The 22,722-nt window shown below is 37.7% G+C and overlaps 1 protein-coding gene across 1 annotated transcript in view; it reads right to left on the reverse strand.

Moving 5' to 3' along the window:
• Window positions 1–206: 206 nt before the first annotated feature.
• The window catches only part of ADGRA3 (adhesion G protein-coupled receptor A3), a 61,122-nt gene continuing 38,606 nt past the window's right edge, over window positions 207–22,722 (reverse strand). The window contains exons 9-19 of the mRNA XM_060777882.2: window positions 19,249–19,450; window positions 17,422–17,571; window positions 15,068–15,229; window positions 14,639–14,842; window positions 13,230–13,443; window positions 12,876–13,084; window positions 10,429–10,544; window positions 6,733–6,856; window positions 4,097–4,242; window positions 1,938–2,033; window positions 207–1,786 (exon numbers count right to left, since the gene is read on the reverse strand). Of these exons, the coding sequence (XP_060633865.2) occupies window positions 541–1,786; window positions 1,938–2,033; window positions 4,097–4,242; window positions 6,733–6,856; window positions 10,429–10,544; window positions 12,876–13,084; window positions 13,230–13,443; window positions 14,639–14,842; window positions 15,068–15,229; window positions 17,422–17,571; window positions 19,249–19,450 (2,869 nt within the window). The 3' untranslated portion in view covers window positions 207–540. The remainder of the gene's footprint in view (window positions 1,787–1,937; window positions 2,034–4,096; window positions 4,243–6,732; window positions 6,857–10,428; window positions 10,545–12,875; window positions 13,085–13,229; window positions 13,444–14,638; window positions 14,843–15,067; window positions 15,230–17,421; window positions 17,572–19,248; window positions 19,451–22,722) is intronic.

The raw sequence follows: 22,722 nt of genomic DNA on the forward strand, positions 1-22,722 counted from the left end.
CTGTTCTTTGCCTTTTCCGGCCCTGAAAAATTGTCTCTTCTAGCTGTGCAATGCTATACTCAGATGTTCCATTAATGTCAATGGGGTATTTCTGACATTCCAAAGTAAGTGCTGTAGGACTTCTTCAGCAGCAAAACATGCACAAAGATGTAAACACAACATTAACTGCAATTTTTTCACTATCCGAACCAAAATCATACATAATGTAGAGAAAATTATTTATTTTACATATTTAAATATGAAAGTGAAATGTGTTGGACGTACCGCAAGAAAGGAAATATTACATGTAAAAAAAATAAGTGTCCAATTTTCCATTTAAAATTGGAAAACTGATATTGGCAGATTCACAAAAGAGAACAAGTCTTTGTAAAAATGGCACAAATATACTTTAAAAAAGTATAAAATATGTTCACATGTTACATTTCCCTTGTCTAATACACTCCCAAGCCAGTTCAAAGTACCCACATACGTAAACTGGGGAAATGTTCATAGCATTAAAGGAATGTTCCTTTTCATTGCTTTCAAGGAGGCCCACTAATACTACACAGTAGTTTCATGTTTCCATAACCCAGTCCGGATATTGCCTGTGCTGTCGGCACTCAGTAACGTCCCCTCCTGGGTGCTGTTTTTCAATGGTCCGTTCTGGACAGCTAAATTTAAGCCATAGGACTTCTGCTGCCCTTCCAGGTCCTCCACAATTGGTTTCCTCAGCACATCCTTTTTGAGGTTTGTGGGCACTGGCTTTTCGGTATTCCAGTGTCCTTTTTGAAGATTGCTGCAAGCATCACTGCTGTCTTGTTGGGACTGCGTGTACTGCCGTTCCCTATAGGCCAGATAAGCTCTTCGGCTCCTTGAATGGCCTTCGCTGACACTCTGACGGCTTTTAGGTAAACCATTTTGGATGCTTCCTTCTACGCTGGTGGGGACGTCATAGGCATACTCCCGCAAGACTGCCAGTCTGCTGGCACGGTGTCCTTTACTCCTGTTTTTATGGTGGCGACCAGGGTGCCCATTTGTCCGTAAAGGCACCTCTAAAGGGGCCACATGCATTTTGATCTCATTGTCTACTGAGTGTTCAGTCAGGCTATTATCAAGGGTGGCACCAGTGTTTGGTGCCAAGGAGGCTGGTGGACACTGAGCTGCCGCAGCCTGTATGTTGGTCAGTTTGCAAGCCTGAGAAGAATTTTTTAAGCTAGATACACTCTTGTTAGTGCAAGATGACTCTGCACTGCTATTGGTGCACTTGGCAGATTCTCCATTTGCCCCACTTGCACTGGACGAAGGCTGAATATTAACTTGTACCGAGTATGTGCTCCTTCCAGGGCAGCAAGCTGTCATCCAAGCATGCTTGACGTCTTCTCTATTAATGCAATGATGTGTTAATAGAAAACCACTGAGGCTTAAGCATATGGCTGCAAAAAAGCAGCTAAATACCAAATCCAATGGGTAAGAGAAAGAAACAGAAAAGGCTCCCAAAATCCACAGTGTCACATACAGAAATAAAGTGAGGCTCACGCCCAGAAGCTGAGCATGGAAACTGTGCTCATTCTCCAAAGCTGAGGTGGAAACGAGGGATACAGACATTGAATCCTGATGGTTCAGAGTGCCATGTTCATTGGATGCTAAACGCTGTTGCTCCTCAGTTGGCTCTTTGAGCTCAAACTTACGCTCAGGGTGCCTCTTCAGTTGTATAAATATACTGAGAAAATACATGCAGTTTATGAAAATAATGAAGCCAGCAGGTCCATAGAATGCCCCCAAACTTGGTTCCCAGGTCATCCAACAACTGCAATAGAAAAAAGCACATCTTGAGAAATGCATCCATTTTAACATTAGCACTTAACATTTAACATCAATGTATTTTAGCTTTATAATAGGGTCACCAAAGTATCAGTCCCTGTATTTCCCCAACTGCACATCAGTGAGACAATACTTACTAGGCTGAGTGAGGTCTGCTCCCATAATTCCTTATATTTGCAGCAGCTGTTATCCCACAAACTATGATGGGAATCCCTCCACCAATTAGGTAGAACCTAAAAAAACAACACAGAAAATAATGAGGTATACTTTACCAACTTTTTAAACCAACATTCACAAGATGGACTCTGAAACTGTAGTAATAGGAAACATATGAGCCAGCTCTGTTTGCTAGTTTGACTATTAAGTAGGACAAAGCAGCACATTCTGTTGAAATGGACACTGTACAAATATGATAGCATTCTGTTTGCAGGGAATATAGGAAGCTATCTCATTTGCCACTCAACAACAATAAATCTCCAGGGTTTCAAGCAAAAGTCCTCATCACAATGCCCAATTTTCTGAACTTGTGCCCATGCATCGAGATGTGCTACTATTCCCTCTTCTCCTAACAATCAGGTTAATGCTGAGGAAAATGCCAAACTGATGTTGCCATGTGTGATTTCATAAGTTTATGAAACAAATATTTATCAAATACAGTGAATATAACGGTGTTATCAAATTCCGTTCAGTTTTGAAGAAGACTTGTCGGTTTCTGCCACCTTGTGGACAAATGCAGGTTAACACAATTAAATAGAACTTTTATGAAAAAGAAATGGGATTCAAAAAGCAAGGCTCAGTGATAAATCACCGCTTAACTTTATTACCACTTGCTGAGAAATGTTCACAGTTTGGTGACAAAGCTGATTGTAGCTTTCACTGATTTAAGAACAGCATCAGATGCTGATCTATCATGCCCCAAACTTTGGGACAAATTAAGAATTTACAAAAACACTGCAGAATATTGCCAAACTCTATTTAATGGAAGACCTTGACCAATGTTTATCATCACCAGTATGTTGCTTTTTGCAAACCATCGGACCAGGCTATTTTACCAACAAGAGAGATTTGACACAGCAATGTTTTCATCCTTTTATTGCTCAACTTATATCTTTCATCCTTTTATTGCTCAACTTATATCTTGCTCAACTTATATCTGATTTTTTTAAAAATACAGTTGAATCCCATTGTCCCTGATAGGTCAACAATATTAATTTAGCTATTTATTTATTATTTCACACATTTCTACCCCGCCCTTCTCAACCCCGGAGGGGGGACTCAGGGACTATTTGCCAATGATACGACTTTATTGTCTCACTTCTAGGATCAGTGCATTTATAAGAGAAAAAATTGGTATAATACTGCAGAATCAATGCATTCAATATAATGTATAAGAAGGAACTCTAACCGATGCATAAGATATAAACTACAAGAAAAATATGGTAGTGGTATTCTCAAAGAGTAGACTGGAATACAAATAGCAATTCAATGGACAACGCTTTGAACATACACACACATACATTTATGCCTCACATTTAATCTACATTTAATTACAGAGGAATACTTATAACCTGTAACTATATTGTCCTTTTTCATTATACTAAAAGAGAATTTAAGGCTGTCAAGATATAAGTGTTTGTACAAATTATATATGTAGCACCAATAAGGTATACAGACAGCTTGGATGTACAAGAAAAAACTACAGGGAGGTTTTTAAAGGAAAGTATTGCTAATTTCAACATGTTTGTTAGCTCTAAATTATGCATAGTTGTGATTTTTAATATAATGTTTTACAATCTTTTGTATATAAAAGATGTTAGCAAATTGTTAAATGTATAAATTTGTCCCGGCTACAATTAACATGCCATGACTTGATAATATGGTGTAGTTCTTCATGCTTTACATAACTATTTTCTGTAAATGCCATATGGTCACTGGACTAAGTAATTTTATACACCATTTTAATTGTTTCTGCTATTTATTCCTGCATTTTTATATAGTCACCCTTTTATTATTTATTGTACACCACCATAAACATTTTTTACTGAAGGTCGTTATGATATCTCCAAAATTGCTTTAGCTTTTGAACCATAAAAATAAAGAAATGGGACAGAATAGTTTCTCATGCTGCTGTTGACACTACTGAAAAATGAAGATTGAAATACAAAAAATCCATCTTCTACTCAAACTCTGGATGTGGTCTAAGCATGCTAGTCTCAGCCTTTTACCGACTGTGCTATTTAGCTCAGCAGAAATTCCATTACTGACATGCTAAATAAAGCAGAAAAATATTTCTCACCTAAGCATTGGTCTAGGAGGTGGTGGCGGTTCATCAGGATCTTGACATCTTTTTGACTTCTTAGTGACTTGTTTATAAATGTTCCTAGATGTGACTCCCATCCACAGTAATGAGGCAAGAGTAGAATAGTGCAGGATTATCCCAACCTGCAAAACAGATAACTTATTAAAACATTCCCATGAAATAAAATGTCTACTTAGCATACTGAATACTTAACATATGCAGTAAAAAAAGTGTGGACTCATCTGAAAGACTGCATCAATTGTAGAAGTGCTTTTTGTCCATTCAAAATAACTACTCTCCTAAAGTAATGTGTCTGCTAAACTCTAAAGGTTTCTTATTAATTCTCAAACAACTAGGCAGCTTGAAAAGATGAGTCACTAAACTAGTAATCTGGGATAAGGAAGAGAATGACACACACAAAATATAAAGAATATAGATTCTCTTAAAATGTATAAGATTAAATAAATAAATAACTAAAACAGGATTTATCTTACTGAAGCTCATGGAAATCTGTAATTTCGTTGAAATACTGCAATCTGTGAGAGGCCTCTATTCATTTTACTATTAATGAATCAATTCAAGTTTGCTTCAAACTGCATTCTCTTTATCTCTCTGCAGTAATAAAAGGGCATTTTCATACAGCAATTTGTTCTATGTTGCAGAGATCAAAGTACAAAATATCTACATGTCTTGTTGGTTAGAGACACAGCTGCATCCTTTAAAATAGTAATATACTGATTCTCTATATTTCGAAACTATTTATTTATGAATTCTTGGCTGTTTATGCATTCACAAAGCTTCCCCCAATGAAGTATGCAGAATTTAGAAAAATAAATATAATAAAATTCATAAAGTATAATATGAATAAAAAGCTATTCAACAACTCTGTGTTTGTGTGTGTGTACATGAACTGCCTTCAAAATGCTTGTTAACTTAAGGTAACTACATGAATTTCATAGGGTTTTTAGGTGATTTTGTTACTTTTTTTCTTCTGAAATATATCATATAGCATGTAGTATTACTGTAATTTGTGGGCTTTCAGCAAAGTACCAGGGCTGACTATGCTTAACTCCAATATCAGAAGGGATCTGGTACCTCTAAGAAAACTCTTCAAACATCAGTTAGCTAAATTACTTTAATTTTGAAAAGGCTGGCAAACAGAACCCTTGTGATGTAGCAATGTAAATAATACATGAACAGTAGTAATCACACTTCTGGGCGCTTATGGAGTGAGAGGATCAGCTGTCTACCAAGACGTTGCCCAGGGGACGCCCGGATATCTTGCTATCCTGCGAGGAGGCTTCTCTCGTGCGACTTGGAAAGCGCTGAACAGACTGCGCTCTGGCACCACAAGATGCAGAGCCAACCTCAAGAAATAGGGCCAAAAAGTCGAATCCACAACATGCAAGTGTGGAGAAGAGCAAACCACTGACCACCTTCTGCAATGCACCCTGAGCCCTGCCACATGCACAATGGAGGACCTTCTTGCAGCAACACCAGAAGCATTCCAAGTGGCCAGATACTGGTCAAAGGACATTTAATCAACTACCAAACTTGCGAATTTTGTATTTTGTCTGTCTGTTTGTTTTGTTCTGTTAGAAATGTAAGACAATTGACTGGTTGCCCTGACACGACAAATAAATAGTAATCACACTGTCCTTGGGAGGGTATATGCACCATTTCTACTTCCGAAACTCCAAAGATACTCTCCCCTGTTACTCCACTTAGCCAGAAAAAACAAAATGCAAAGATACAGAATGGGGGACACCTGGCTCAACAGCAGTGGGTGTGAAAAAGATCTTAGAGTCCTCGTGGACAACAAGTTAAACATAAAAATGTGATGCAGCAGCTAAAAAAGCCAATGGGATTTTGGCCTGTATCAATAGAAAGAGAGTGTCTATATAAGGAATGTTCAAAATTTCTAACGTGGGGGCCACGTAGTGGGTCGGAGCGAGGTCCGTAGACCAGGAGGGAGGGGGTTCTATCCTTCAGCTCCCTGCCCTTTCCTCCCCTTCCTCTTCTCTTTCGGAGGCAGAAAGTGGGCAATCTGTAGCCCTCGATGTATTATAGGACGCCAGGAGCTGTTGTCAATATAGCCAATTGTAAGGGTTGATAGAAGATGCATTCTAAGAACATCAGAAGGGCCCTGCTTGATATATTTTTCTCCAATCTGCTATACATTAGTTGACGGAAACTTTGCCTCAAAGAGCTTTGAGGTTTCTCAATCATTTCAAGAAATATAGGACTACTTATTTAATCTTTTTGTATAAACATAAAAGCATGAGGACCTATTATGTGTCTGTAATCTGGGTGTGCATCCATGAACATGTTCTCACATCCTCTGTAGGGTTAAGGAATTATTTGGCAGAAAAATCTATGTTGAAAAAATCATCTAAAGGAAGAAATCAATTGAGCTTCTTTAAACAATAAAATAGGATCTCAACACAAAGTTCCAGAAAATATATCATGATTAAGCATTGTCCTAGAAGATCATACAGTATGTAACTGAAAAAAAAATCTAAAAGATGCACAGAAAATGCCTTGTATGTTTCAACAAAAGAATGTCTGTTATCCCTAAATTCACTTATTACAATTTAGTTCCCTTCAGTTCTCCCAACACACATTTCACTTACTGCTTGGCAGATGCTAGCATTCTTGCTCTGGGTTATGCCTCCAATAAACATCACGCATGTCAGGAAAATATGAAAGCTCAGATTAACTAACATGTGCCAACTTTTCAGACTGATTTTGATGACACTGTTAAACAACAAAAACAACAGTATTTCATACACAGACTTGAATATCATTAAGACAAAACATTGTTAACCTGAAATATGCCGTAAACCTAAAATCCATGTAGTAACGTTTGAAATATCAATGCTAAAAATATTGTACAATCTCATGTGAAAACATAAAATAGATTCTCCCAGGTGGAAATCTGAGATGACTAAATGTAACTGAAAACAGCAGTATGGGCTATATTATTAGGTTTGCACCTTTTTTATCTTTAGAGGAACATTTTTATCCCAATTTTACTCTCTTGCCAGTGTCTCTCTTAGCGGTCAAGGAATCTTAGATGTACTGTAGGGTTTAATTCATCTAAACCCATCAATCCATGTAAACAGGAAAACATCACTAACACTTCCCAACATCTTCATGTTGCAGCAGAACATTAGCAGCAGGAATATAAATTTATTTATTTATTTATTTGGGGTTCTTCTACCCCGCCCTTCTCACCCCGAAGGGGACTCAGGTCGGCTTACAGCAGCAAGGCACAATTTGATGCCTGCATCATAAAACAAGTGTACACAAAATTACATCAAATCAATTAACAACAATTCATACATAAATTCATACATTATTCCCATAAAACCAATAACATCAGTAAAAACCCCATACAAACCCAATTTCTCCTTTTACATGGTCAGCGTTTGCTCATTCATAGTTCTAGTTTCCTGTTCCACTTTATCAGTCCTGCTGGTCTTACTCGCCTGAATGTCTGCTTTAATTGCTGGAGTGCCCAAAGGCCTGGTCCCACAACCATGTCTTCACCCTCCTCCTAAAGGCGAGGAGGGATGATGCTGCCCTGATTTCCCCGGGGAGTGAGTTCCACAGGTGAGGAGCCACCACTGAGAAAGCCCTGCTCCTCGTCCCCACCAGCCTCACTTGTGAGAGTGGTGGGGTCGAGAGCAGGGCCCCCCCAGAAGATCTCAAGGTCCGGGGTGGGACGTAGAGGGAGATACGTTCGGACAGATACGCTGGACCGGAACCGTACAGGGTTTTGTAGGTCAAAACCAGCATCTTGAATTGTGCTCGGAACTGAATCGGCAGCCAGTGGAGCTGGCACAGCAGGGGGGTGGTATGCTCCCTGTATGCCGCTCCGGTGAGCAATCTGGCTGCCGCTCGTTGGACTAGTTGAAGTTTCCGAACAGTCTTCAAGGGCAACCCCACGTAGAGCGCGTTGCAGTAGTCTATTCGGGATGTGACAAGAGCGTGGACCACCGTGGCCAGATCAGACTTCCCGAGGTACGGGCACAACTGGTGCACAAGTTTTAATTGCGCAAAAGCTCTCCCGGCCACCGCTGAGACCTGGGGTTCCAGGCTCAGTGATGAGTCCAGGATCACTCCCAAGCTGCGAACCTGAGTCTTCAGGGGGAGTGTAACCCCGTCCAGCACAGGCTGTAACCCTATACCCTGTTCGGCCTTACGACTGACCAGTAGGACCTCTGTCTTGTCTGGATTCAATTTCAATTTGTTAGCTCTCAAATTGAACAACCAAGTAGCAGAACATTTGTTCACCATTCCTTCTTTTCTACCCATCCAACACAAAAAACCAACAGTTTTCCCAGATAGTTTCAAATACACCAGATTAAATTATTGGGAATCCGCTATGCTAATATATACTATACTATGCTAATAATATAATGCTGTGCATTAAAAAAGTACTTTGTAAACTATTCAGTTTCAGTTCTGCAGGACAGCTTCCCAGGAACCTGCTATGCTAATATACCATAGTAATAGTTGCCCAGATATTAGAAGAAATTCAATAATCAAGGTCGAATAAGCAATACCAAATACATTAATTTTACGAACGTGTTATAAATATATCTAAGTACTTTATAGCTAAAACATTCAAGACAAGCAGCTTGATGGAGATTTAAGTAAATAAATATAAAAATACTAATACAGAACAAGCACCAAAAACACTTTCAGTGATCTATGAACAAGTCCTTGTGAATGGGACTTGTTGGGCAAACTTGCTAGTCATGACTAGATTCCTGTGAGTCTAGGGTAGGTAGAATAAACATTTAAAATAATAATAATCATCACCATCACCATCACCATCACCATCACCATCACCATCACCATCATATGTTCATTGGTTGTAATCTTTGATATGGGTATGATTCCTTACTGTAACTGGAGAATTTATTTTACTGAGTGACTATTTGAAGTCTGTTCTCGAAATCTAACAATTCATTTTCTGTTATTTGTAACAATCAATTTCAATTTTGCTTACAAATAACATTTATTTTGAGTTGCTGTGGGTTTTCTGGGCTGCATGGCCATCTTCCAGTACCATTTTCTCCTGACGTTTCATCCACATCTATGGTAGGCATCCTCAGAGGTTGTGAGAATTACTCTTTCCCTTTGGTTTTACTTTGTCTGGGAGGTTTGAGTGAGAGATGTGGTAAGATTTCTTTCCATATGTATATGTAAGAAAGAGAATATGACACCATGGACAACTGAAATTATGGTCAAACATACCTAATGTTTGTATATGAGCAATTCCACACTGAATTAAGTTGTGATTTTTAATCACTGTGATTTATAAAGTACTTGTAGAATGAATTTGTGTTTTTATCTAAAATTTTCTAACCTAATGTAATTGCTGAGTGTTCATTTTGCTGCTTCTGAAATACGTTCTCTTTTCTATGATTCTCCATTTCTTGCCAATATGCAAGGAAGTAAAATTTCCAACTGAATCCAGGATCTGCCTTCTATAGATGTTGTAGAACTTACAGAAGCTGCCTCTAAGTCAACCTTGGGGAATTCCCTCTCTACTGTATCACAGCTCACCTTGGGACAGCAACATTTCCTAATCATTTGTGTCAATCCAATTTTCAGGGGGGTGGAGAGGCTGTTTTAGAGAGGAGGGGTGAGAAGTTCACATTTATCAATTCAATTGCATGAGCCTAAATCTGACTCCAATGCAGGGCATTGAATCAACAGACTATGTCACAATTATGTTGGAAAATGGGATGTGGACCAATGACTTCTAAATCAGAACTGCTCATTTAGGTGTGGTTTCAAAAAACAGGCATCCCTCTAGTCTAGAATGAGTGAATTTCTTAGCATTATTAAAGCTGTGCTTTACAAGCTTTGACATATATCAAAAACGTGACCAGTTTCTACTGCAGTGGATGTTAGCTAATGGAATACCAAAAAATAACCACTGAATTGTTTTGAAGTGACATGATTATGTCAACCTATTAATGTGATTCTGCATAATCTTTTAGTGATTGGGTTGGGATTGGATGGGTTGTTAATTGTATCCTTGTCTGCTTTTGTGGTAAAGCAATGAATGTTTGCCTCTATGTGTTTTTTAGTGTGTTGTAATTTGCCCTGAGTCCCCTTGGGGATATAGGGTGGAATATAAATAATGATGATGATGATGATTATTAATCTAACACAATTACTGTAGGTGGTGGGGCGGCTCTGTTCAAGCTTATGACATGCTATATATATTTTAAAGAATTGCTGCTGCCCATTCACGGCAATCTGACTAAACATTACTTGATTCCATTGTATTTCCAGACTTAACTTACCTGTGATGATAGATATAGCTAACTTTTATCACCAAAAGGCATATCAGCAGAACCACAGCAGACACATAGATAACTGGGTGTAGACTGTCAAGTGACTGGATGTGTCCAGATAAGTCCTGACAGACAAGATAGCATAATACACAACATCAGTCCAATCTGTATTTTCTCTTGAGTTTAAGAATACCTTGACTTTAAGAATAATTAAAAATTAAGAAATTTCATTATAACCCTCCAAAGTTGTTCAGGGGTGTAGACAAAGTTTTAGATAAACATTCTACATTCCATAAAGTATAACTATTGCTTTTGCAGTGCTTGTTTTCTTGGTCAGGATCCAAGGAAGAGAACGAATCATAGTTACTGAAGAGTGGGTCATAATGCAGAAAGAGAGGAATTACTAAGACCCCATGGACAAAATTGCAGTGGCCAGATTTAAAATGCTAGTCTGGAGGGCTGTGAATCTCTCTCAGAATTAGAATGCTTGCTTAAATCCATTCATCTGAATAAAGCCCTGTTAGAGAAGACAGGGAAATGTTTATTTTTGTTCCTCCAGGTGGCACAGTTATACTTTACTTGAAATGGACTCCTTCTTTAACTATATGCCAAACTGCAGATAATTTTTTAAGCAAATAGGCTCTTCCTTTCTACCGAAGGATTAGAAGTAATTGTAAGAATCAAAGAATAAGAGTGTTCAGTTCTGGGATTAAACTGATTAACTTTTTAAAAATACCTACCAACATCAACTGTTCAAAAAACTTTTATTTTATCTCTTTCTATATAAGGGCTTCACAGACCACGGCATCATATACTGAATATCTTAATAGAAAGATTAAGTATACACTTTGAATTTCATGGGTATTGAATATCCAAAGACATAACAACAGAACATTCCATGATAGCTCTGTAATGAAAACTTGAATTTTAAGCGCTAATTGAACTATGTATATATTTTTTAAAAAACAGAATGTTACTGTAACATTGCTTTTTTATTGTGAGGATGATTTAAAATTCTTATCTCCTGTATTATCATGATTCATGTGAAATATATTAACAGTGAAGGAAGTTGTATGATTCAGTCCTCATAGATTATCAGCCAGCAGTTCAAATATACATGTCATAATTAAATATAAGCTGTTGGCAACCTCAAGGAAAAAGGTGGGGAAGGGGCTCCCATCAAACTTCCAAAGTTTGAGCTGAGATAAGCTGCTAAAAATTACCACAGTTGTTGGACGTTTGACCGTGCATATATGCAACTTAACAGTGTCTTTAGCAGTACAGTAACTCTTTAAATTTGCAAAAGCACCAGTAGATTGGGGTATAGGGTGGCAACTTGTGCTTGACAGGGTTACACTGCCCCTGAGGACACAGGTCCACAGTCTGGGGGTCCTCCTGGATTCATTGTTGAAGCTCAGGTATCCGCGGTGGCTGAGAGGGCCTTTGTACAGTTAAAACTTGTGCGCCAGCTGCGACTGTACCTTGAAAAACCTGACTTGGCCATGGTGTCCATGCTCAAGTTAAATCTAGAATGGACTACTGCAATGCACTCTTATGTGGGGCAGTCTTTGAAGATGGCTCCGAAGCTGCAGTTAGTGCAAAGACTGGCAGCCAGATTACTAATTGGGGGTAGTTATAGTGAGCATATTATGGTCCTATTGAAGCAGCTCCACTGACTTTCAACAAGCTTCTGGGCCAAATTCAAAATGCAGATTATTACCTATAAAGCCCTATACGCTTCAGGTCCAATCTATCTTCGAGACCACATCTTCTTCTTTGAACTGGCGTGGGCTCTGAGATCTGCTGGGGAGGCCCTTCTGTCGGTCCCACATCCATCACAAGCACGGTTGGTGGGGATGAGAGAGGGCCTTCTCGGTTGTGGCCTCCTCACTCTGGAATGCCCTCCCTAGAGAGACTGGGTTAATCCCCACTCTCCAAGTGTTTCAGTCTAATCTGAAAACATGGTTTTTTAAACTGGCCTTTGACTTTGATTAAAATTTCAATGGTTAGATCAGAGGACGTAGTGACTTGCTTCACTCCGGCATTTTGGATTGATACCGAAGACAACCATTTTTAGTCGCAATGAAATTTTATTATGTGATGTTTTGCATGAAATTGCTGTGTAAAGTTATGTTGTCATAGTTTTATGCTTATGTATTGTGCATTTTATGTGTACGGCACTTTGGAGTACTTGTGTGAGCCACCCCGAGTCCCTTCAGGGAGATGGTGGCGAGATAGAAATAAAGTTTTGTTATAGATATTACATCTAGAAATCATAATGGAATCAATTTTAAAGGTTTCAATGGTTTATTTTTATTACTATTAATATTTAATTCTATTTTAATATTTGTATGTTTTTCGGGTTTTAAAATGTATTGTATCAGTTTTACTGAAAATCCATTCAACACAGAACTTTTTTTTTGGGGGGGGGGGGCGGGGGGAATCAGTTCACATACCATCAAGACAGCATAATTACTGAGTGAGTAGCACTGTATAGTTGTAACATTTTCATCTGAAGAAAGAATCTGACATCCATCTGATTTCCATCCTCCTTGTCCATTCAGTAAATCAAAGTCCCATTGGACTGCAACAGCATGTGCTCCGTTTGCAATTCGACGCAACGTCACATTAATAGGAATGTCCTGATGGGCTACGGTTAAGCCATCTTGTTGTTTATAAAGAAACAAAGAAAAGGAATGTTATTTTTATGCATGGTTAAAGCAACTACTTTGAAGAGGGAAGACATGCTATTATAACAAAACAGAACTAAATTAAGGCATAATTTGAGGGGGGGGGGGGGAGAAACAAACCTATTTTGGTGAGGATAACTGGTGTGACCACACTAAGGCGTTTGGATTCAGAAGCTAAAGTTGTTGAATTCCCTGTTGTTGGGAAAAGTTTTCCATTACGGAATGCAATAAGTTGAAGTTTGTAGGAAGTGTCATCTACAGGCTTGATTTCTCTTTTGTGCTTTTTTGGAAAAAGAGCAGGTGGGAGCTGTATGGAGGCTTCTACAATTGTGTTCTATAAGCAAAAACAAACAAACAAGATTAATTGGGATTATGTGAGTTTTCCAGCTTGTACGGCCATGTTCCAGAAGCATTCTCTCCTGGCGTTTCGCTCACATCTATGGGAGGCATCCTCAGACCTTGTAAGATCTGTTGGAAGCTAGGCAGACTGGACATTCCACAGATATATAAACCTCACTTGCCTAGTTTCCAACAAAGGGGGGGGGGGGTCTACAAAGTTAGGGGAATATACAGCCATGTCTTTCACATATTCCAATTCAATCTATAAAAATTAACCAAACTATGAAAAGTTTGGCAAGCAATTATTACTAGACAGTGAAAATTATATTGTAATGAATCTGATTGAAATAAGAATGTCAGTGAACTTTGGGAGGGAGTGACACTTACCCCCTGAAATATGACAGAAGGATATTATTCTAGGATATCCCTTAAACAAATGCTTTCTTTCTTAAAAGTGAAATGAGGTGCACAGTGAATTGTTAAGTAAAAAACTGCCACTACAAGCATCTTATTCTGAATTTGCACAAAAGAGTTTTGGTCAGCTGGTAATTTGTAGAGACTGTGTTTTCAGTTAGAGACCATGTTTCCGCAATTCCTGCACGCTTTTTGTGAAAAATTAAGTCATGCATTAATAATACTGCTTACTTGGGAAATAAATACCCTGGAAATTACCATATATATTTCTGTACCATACATAACTAAATAACTACAGACCTCCTCTATTTTTTGTATAGTTTGTTTTTAACTACAATCTATTGTTGTGTTTTATTGTAATTTCATTTTAATGACTATGTTCTATATTAATTTCTGTTTGTTGTAATTTTTGTTACTCTGTGTTTTATTGATTTTTTTGTGTATATTTTATGTATTTTACTTTGCACGTGTTGCCCTGTAAGCCGCCCTGAGTCCTTTTGGGGAGATGGGGCTGGATACAATAATAATAATAATAATAATAATAATAATAATAATAATAAAGGGTTTAAGTAGCCTTAATCTGTCACTTAGTTTAACATGTCTACTGTTTTAAAAGTTTCAATTGTTCAACATTATTGTATTGTACAGCACAGATAGCTTTGGGTTGGATGTAAATATTTTGATTAATAAGTACAGCTATGTTTTCCTCAACTCAAATCAAACAGCCCTTGATGCTGAAACGCTTTCCCAGTAATGTGGCATTCTCACTCACCTACCTTAAGTGCCAGACTTGACAATGTATTTGAAACATTGCACTTAAAGCCTAGCTGTTTATCAAGGCCTCCATCCAAATCCCTTCGCCCATAGTCAGGAATTCCTATACGGTCTGCTGCAGCCACTTTTTGGAATACAGTGCAGGTCATCCCGGTGAAGCCAGAACTCTTAATTACATAGGCTTCTACAGCAATATTGGGTGAATACTGTAGAAATAAAAAAGTAAAATGTTCTCCTGTAAATACAGCTATTGCTCTTCAAATGATATATAGTCACCAGAGAAATGTCTTTACAAATTGATAGTGATTGGATAGAATATGAAATTTCTCATCAAAATTCCAAATAATGTCAATTGTAACTTAGAAGTGAAGTTTTTAAAAGAAAAGAAACTCTAAAGTTCAATTAATTAATTAAAAAGTGTCAATTCTTACTGTTGAGTAAACTTGAGCACCATTTGCTAGCCGGTACGTAGCAATCCTTTGCAAACACTGTACAATTCTAGTGCACGCTTTAGCTTCTCTTTGTGCCATCCACAAGATGTGTTCATCAGCAAGAATTATATTACTTGCAATATCAACCATCACGTCGCCAAGCTAGTACAGAAAGAAAGCAGAAGGGTTGACATCTGTGCTTTTGTAGTATCTGCTATATATGAATATTCTTTAAAAAACAAACTTCCACCCACCCAAATATTTTACCCATCTATCCTTCAAAACATTCGGTACCTCCACTGTACAATTCCATTAGAACTACTGTTTCCAAAGCAATGCACAGTAAAACTTACCTGTTAAAATCTTGTTGACTTTAATTCCCATACAAAAAATAGCCAACCTTCTTTCAGATTTGCAATGTAAATTTCAATTATATCAACTGTTCTGTATCAGATCTATTATTTATATTTCACATCCACTTCTGTACTGTACACATTACTACTTTTAATAGTTGTGTTTCTTATTTTTAATCTAGCATATATTCACATACAGATTCTGGGATCATTGTGTCCCTAGAAATATACAGAAGTCCTCAAGCTTATAATCAACTCTTCAGTTACAGATGTCTATCATCTGAGACAGAAATCAAACTCTCCTAATAATTTGTAATCAGGTCTCTCTGTTTCAATCTGAATTAGAAAAGCTTGATTTCCTCCTTAGAAGAGTAATTGCCGGAACAGACATTCCTGAAATCATATCAGAACAGACTTGAGAATTTAAGATATTCTGGTGTGTATGCTGGTTCTGATAGGACCTGTTATTAAAAGATAGACTGTGAGAAGAAAACTCTTAAAGGTAATATTCTTGCTTATATTTCTATGCAAATAAACTACAATATATGCCATGGTCCAGCAGGAGCATGGAATCTGATGTAAGACCCAAATGGTTGGCCTTTCAGGCTCTGCAAATCCCCTTTTTTCTTTCACATTGGTTAATATGAAGTTCAACAGGGACAAATCCAAGATACTCCACTTAGGCAGGAAAAAATGAAATTAAAGATACAGATTGGGGAAGGCCTGGCTTGATAGCAGTACGTGTGAAAACATTTTTGGGAGTCCTCGTGGACAAGTTAAAAAAGAGCCAACAATGTCATGCGGCAGCTAAAAAAAACTAATGGGATTTTTGGCCTGCACAACTGGGAGTATAGGTCTAGATCCAGGGAAGTCATGCTACCCCTCTATTCTGCCTTGGTCAGACCACACCTGGAATACTGTGTCCAATTCTGGGCACCACAATTGAAGGGAGATGTTGATAAGCTGGAATGTATCTAGAGAAGGGTGATTAAAATGATCAAGGATCTGGAGAATAAGCCCTATGAGGAGCAGTTTAAAGAGCTGGGCATGTTTAGCCTGCAGAAGAGAAGCCTGAGAGGAAACATGATGGTCATATATAGATATGTAAGGGGAAGACATAGGGCGGAGGGAGCAAGCTTGTTTTCTGCTGCCTTGGAGACTAAGACGTGGAACAATGACTTTAAACTACTGGAAAGGAAGAAAGGAGATTCCACCTGAACATTAAGAAGAACTTCCTAACTGTGAGAGCTGTTCAGCAGTGAAATTCTTTGTCCTGCATTATTTACAAAGCAATATTAAAACTTTTTTTCTATTATCACATTGACTTTACTATGGCAAACAATGTTCATGAATACTTGCCTGACAGTGCTATAGTTGTGCCAGAATAGTTTCAGATTATCTTAGCGGGAATCCCATACATCATAGCAGTAAAAATTAGTTAAATATCATCATTATGATGTTATAAATCTACTAGTAAACCATGACCTACATGTATGTCAGGTCATATTAAATTATACACTTAATGAAGTATCTAGACTGTTCCATAAACATTTTTGGTAAAATTGCAATAAAATAGAGCTTGTCAACATGACTTTAAAAATGATTTTGATGCTTTTAAACTTAATTTCTGAGCCTCTTTTTACTTTAGTTGGTGCACAGCGGTCTCCAAATGTTTAAAAAGGAAGACAAAGTTCAAGAATGAAATGGAAAGCTTCTCACCAAAGGGAGATGTTTATGTGCATGTGCCTTCAAGTTGTTTGCCGACTTACAGTGACCCTATTAATTTCCCAGTTTTTTCTCAGGCAGCGAAGACTCAGAGGTGGTTTTGTCAATTCCTTCCTCTGAAATATAGCCTACAGCACTTATGATGAGAGTTCTCTGATTTAGTTGTTCAGTATAAGTTGTAAGAAATTTCAAATAAAATTGTTTGGAAATAAACTCATAACATTGCTTAGCCTCAGCAGAAACATTTAAAAAATATTTAGAACTAAAAATAATTACCTCTTTGTATTTCTCAGCAAATCTTCCAAATTTTTCTATCATTTCAGCCACAAATATTACATCCATTTTGTCAGAAAAGTTTGCTGCTTCAACAGTGTAAGCTAGTAGTTGTCGAGCTGTGGCTACAGCATTTGTGAGATTCAGTGGCATCTATATGGAACACACAACATTGTAAAAATTATATAAAGTTAGCATGCTTTATTATGACTACAGTGAAATCATATAGACATGGATTAGTTAATGCCAAATTGTGTTGGGTTTACTTTGTCATGTACAAACATGGTATTTGTTTTAAAGCCTTACATTTGCTGTATATACTCATGCATAACATTGGAACGTTTAGTAAAATATCGCCCCAAAACCCCTGGGTCAACTTATCCATTACTCAGTGTAAGAAACTCCTATATATAAAAGTAACAGTTCCTTTCTCTGGGTAGAATACCAAAAGGCAAGAGCTCAGGCTGTCTCTGGAGAACCTAAAAGAAGCATTGTCCCTCCCTAGTCTTTCTGCCATGGCACTACTTCTGTCCTCTTTGCATGCCTAGGTGGGAAAATGGTGGTGGCCAGTGGTGACTGGCCCATTGAGGTAGCACTAGCATTTTCTTCTGCAGAATGATCCTTGACTTATCCATGGGTCAAGTCAAGATCTGAAATTTTGGCCCCAAAACTTGCCCTCAATTTATACAATAAGTTGACCTTATACAAGAATATATATTTTAATTTTTTAAAATCTCAGAAAGGGGTCCTTCATCACATTGTTAGCTAATACCAAATGTCCTGTAGTAGGAAGTAGGAGAAAGAGCAAATGCTATTATCATGTTCCATTAGCAGTATCTATCCCCATCATATTCGAATAACATAAAAGTTGGCTCAATTGGTTTTAAGTTTTCATATCTTGGTGAAGTACCTCGTATTTTTAAAAAACTCTTTAAATCACTCTGAAGACTGTGATGAACAAATATTTACTAAATGTATACACTAAATACATACATATAAAGTTGACCCTACAGTATGAGGAGTAAACAATGAACTGGCTATGTTTGCTGAACAATATCTGCACAAAGATGGAAGCTTCTATGTTATGAGGAAATTACTTTGCTAAGTCATTCAATAAGCCACTAGCACCTACTAATCTATCCACTAGCATCACTTTTAGTATTCAAAAACCAATGCTCATATAATTATCAACATGTGCTTATTCTGTCTTACTTTGCTGCTGTTGTTATATGCCCTTAAGACATTTCCGATCCAGGACAATCTTAAGGTGAATCTATCACAGGGATTTCTTGAAAATATTTGTTCAGAAACGATTTGCCATTTCCTTCCTCTAAGGATGCTCAGTGTCACCAGTAGGTTTAATGACTAAGCGAGAATTTGAGCATTGTTCTCCAGAGTCATAGTCAAACACTAAAATCACGATTGTCTTCCTGTTGCAACTAGGCATAGCAAAATCAGTAGAACTCTAATGTATGTCATTTCTGCATATCTTCACTATTAATTCCATCCTACTGCCATATTAATATTTGTTGAGCAACACCAAACAAAAAAGTATCTAACAAGCTATTTTCTTAGCGGACTGAGGATTCTTTCAATACAAGAAGAACTTAGTTATCAAGAGGATGTGCCTTATTCTAGCCATACTGTCATCCAAGTAAAACTCTCTTTAACTGCATGTACAGCTGGCTTTTGCAGGTATCTCCTTCTTATAACAAAGGGCAATTTGTGTCCCCTCAAAACCTCTATACATTCTTCACGAAGTTTGCCTGAAAAATCATCCAGAGTTTATTTGTAAACAATTCTACAAAACAGAGGGAAAGCATGGATAACCTGATTAAACATATACAGGACTCGAGTGGCATCATTTGCATATTGGCAACGAGAATAATCCTCTTCAGCCCAGAATCCTCCCCTATCACATCGGCGCCAAGCTCTCTTCTCATCCTGAGAGTTGCCAGGATATATTCCACTGCCAGCTGAGTAACGAGTGCACAGCAAGTACGCAGTAATGCCTGCCAATGTTCGGGGCCACCTAAAGAGTAGAAGGCAAACAATTAAAATAGAATAAAATAAATCAGAGAAATGTACACAGCTATCACAAAAATACTAGCAAAAGACCTAAGAACTACTCAACAAAAACTACAATCTAATCTACATGTCTATGAAATATAAAAAGATGACACTGGACCGTCCTGAGTACCATTGGGCTCTGTGATATTAAATGTTATAATGTCCTCATTTCAGCATCCTACTGTTAAAACACTTCTACAATTTGGCAATTCTAGTTTTTTTAAAATAAATAAACAAACAAAAAAAGCAATCCTTGAGAAGGGTTCTACTTTCACCAATGTTTATTGCTCACAATTTCAAGTTAACCTTTTTCTCCTGAAAAATTATGACTAACATGGAATACCTGGCAACTAATCTCCTAACATCAAGGTAAGCAACTGGCAGCAACAAAGGAGACTCCCTAGTCTGGATGGAAATGCATCTGTGGTAGTAGAATCCAGCAAAAAAACAAAAAAACAAAACAAAAATGGAGACTTGGAACAACATTTTTCATTATTTAAATGATCTAAAGCACCGGAGGTCTTGACCCCAAATGGAGTCCCCTTAATTAAATATTGGGGTAATAAAATCTGGCAACAGTAAAAAGTTTCTGAATGCCACCAATTTACATGAACCTATTAGCAGCAATATGCAGTGTTCATAGTTGATTCTGTAGAAAATGCATCCGTTGTACTCCACAAAAGAGAAAACCAGCCTGTTTAGCAATATTTGCATATGCTGTTTTACTGTCAGTAAATGATTTGTTTTTATACCTATTTTCTATACCTAAATACACGAGACCACATAAACATTTCTCAGGCAGGAAGGGATGGAAAAAGTTTAAGAAGCCCTAACCTACAAGATACTGTTCAGAGGAGTTGAGGCATGCAATTCACTTTTTAAAAATACCAATTACTTAAAACTTGGGACTTTTTTTGGGTGTTATTTAGGAAGATTTTCTGGTAACTACAGGAGCAGTGGGAAAAGGTGATTATACTGGACCACATCCACAACACTTGATTTTAAGTGAAATTGGCTTTTTGGAAAAAAAAATATCAATATATGGTACCACAACTACAGTATGAAAAGATTAGGGATACCAAGGTGCTTGTTTATAAAGCTATTGTTCTCCCAACCCTGCTCTATGCCTGTGAGATGTGGACTGTCTACAGACGTCACATGCAACTCCTGGAACGATTCTATCAGCGCTGCCTCCGGAAAATCCTGCAAATCTCTTGGGAAGACAAGCGGACAAACGTCAGCTTGCTGGAAGAAGCAAAGACCACCAGCATTGAAGCGATGGTCCTCCGCCACCAACTCCACTGGACTGGCCATGTTGTCCGGATGCCCGACCACCGTCTCCCAAAGCAGCTGCTCTACTCCGAACTCAAGAACGGAAAACGGAATGTTGGAGGACAGGAAAAGAGATTTAAAGATGGCCTCAAAGCCAACCTTAAAAACTCTGGCATAGACTGTGAGAACTGGGAAGCCCTGGCCCTTGACCGCTCCAGCTGGAGGTCAGCTGTGACCAGCAGTGCTGCAGAATTTGAGGAGGCACGAGTGGAGGGTGAAAAAGAGAAATGTGCCAAGAGGAAGGCGTGTCAAGCCAACCCCGACCGTGACCGCCTTCCACCTGGAAACCAATGCCCTCACTGCGGAAGAAGATGCAGAGCAAGAATAGGGCTCCACAGCCACATACAGACCCACAAGAATATTGGAAGACAATCATCCTCGGAAAGCAAGGGATTGCCTAAGTAAGTATAAAAAGATTGCAACAAGTAACACATAAAGTTTGCCTTATGTCCTTGAAAATAAGAAGGTATATTAAAATATTGCTTTTGATGTTCAGAAAAGGTTTTCTCCTATTCATCTCTCACTCATTCCATAATTTAATAAACATGATATGAGTCAGCATTGTAATTCAAGTCAGAATGATAATTCCACTTATCAAATAAAGTATCAAACCCTCGTAACTTCTCACAAAATCAGGACAAACAATATCCATGGGATTATGTTAAAAAGCTCTAAAATTCAGTAGAAAATATTTTATTCTCTCAATGCTATAACACAGAAACTTAATTAAATTTCCCCCCCTGAAATCTCCATTTCCCTCCCCTTATTTTTGTTTTAATACACATAAGAGTATTGGGACCAAGAAAAATGTACTAATAAAGCTAGGAAGCAGGATGAGGCATCTAAAATGGAGCCTTTAAAAATCCAAGCCAGTAATTCTATCTGCATGTATTAGTGTGAAAGTAAATCCCATTGAACTGTGTGCAATTTACCTTTGAACAAACATGCATAGGATTGTACTGACTTTGGAGAGTCACGAGTTGCATCTCTGCTCCATTTACGAGACTTAAGGAGGCTATAATTTATTTTTCAACCAAAACTATTACTTTGGTAATTATGAACCAAGGTGTCCTGGTGGAATAAATATATAGTTGTTTATACCCAAAAGGATGTAACAATTACTGGAGGCTTACAGCCATAAAAGGAGTTACACAGAAAACAATATGTAGGTTTTAGCTAAAATACTGGATGAACATGTTCCAATATACTCTCCATAAAAGTTATACAGAGAAAAGTTGAAACTAAGTGCCTATATGCATTACGGAATTAAGTTGAAAATCCTCCATGTCTCTGTTCTCTGGGCACCTTGGGAATTGCAGTATAGGATTGAAATACAGCTCTCAAGCAGAGAGTTCCAATTACAAGATCCAAGATTCCTTAAGATGGAGCTGTAATAATTATAGTAATATGAAACATGTTGGTAATTTTTCCAATCACTTCAGAATTTGACAGAAATCTGACTTTAGTTGTTAACGGCTGTTCTCAGGCTTACAGCAAGTTCTATCTTGTTCTGTTGTAACCTGCCAATTATTTAAACAGCCACTTTAATCGCCTCATTAAATATATGTCTTATGTATTTTAAGTTGACTTTGGAATACTCAAAAAAGATTCCATTTATCATCATCAAAGACAAATGGCAAAAATGAACTCACTGAAGTGTTTGTTTATTTTAGTAACACTGTAATTTAGCAGTCATCCAATCAAACTGATGGGCAATACATCAAAAACAGTGTAAAAATATAGCATATAACATTCACTGCAGGGTTATTTATTAAAAACATTGGGTTCCTGCCCTACTTCCTGGAATGGAAGCACTCAATGTGGTGTATGCCACTGCACAATAAATAAAAATATTTAAAAAATATTTAACACACAGCAAATGACAGAAGGCAACAGAAAATG

Source organism: Anolis sagrei, chromosome 5, assembly GCF_037176765.1.
Source record: "Anolis sagrei isolate rAnoSag1 chromosome 5, rAnoSag1.mat, whole genome shotgun sequence".
In the NCBI taxonomy this organism is placed as follows: Eukaryota; Metazoa; Chordata; class Lepidosauria; order Squamata; family Dactyloidae; genus Anolis; species Anolis sagrei.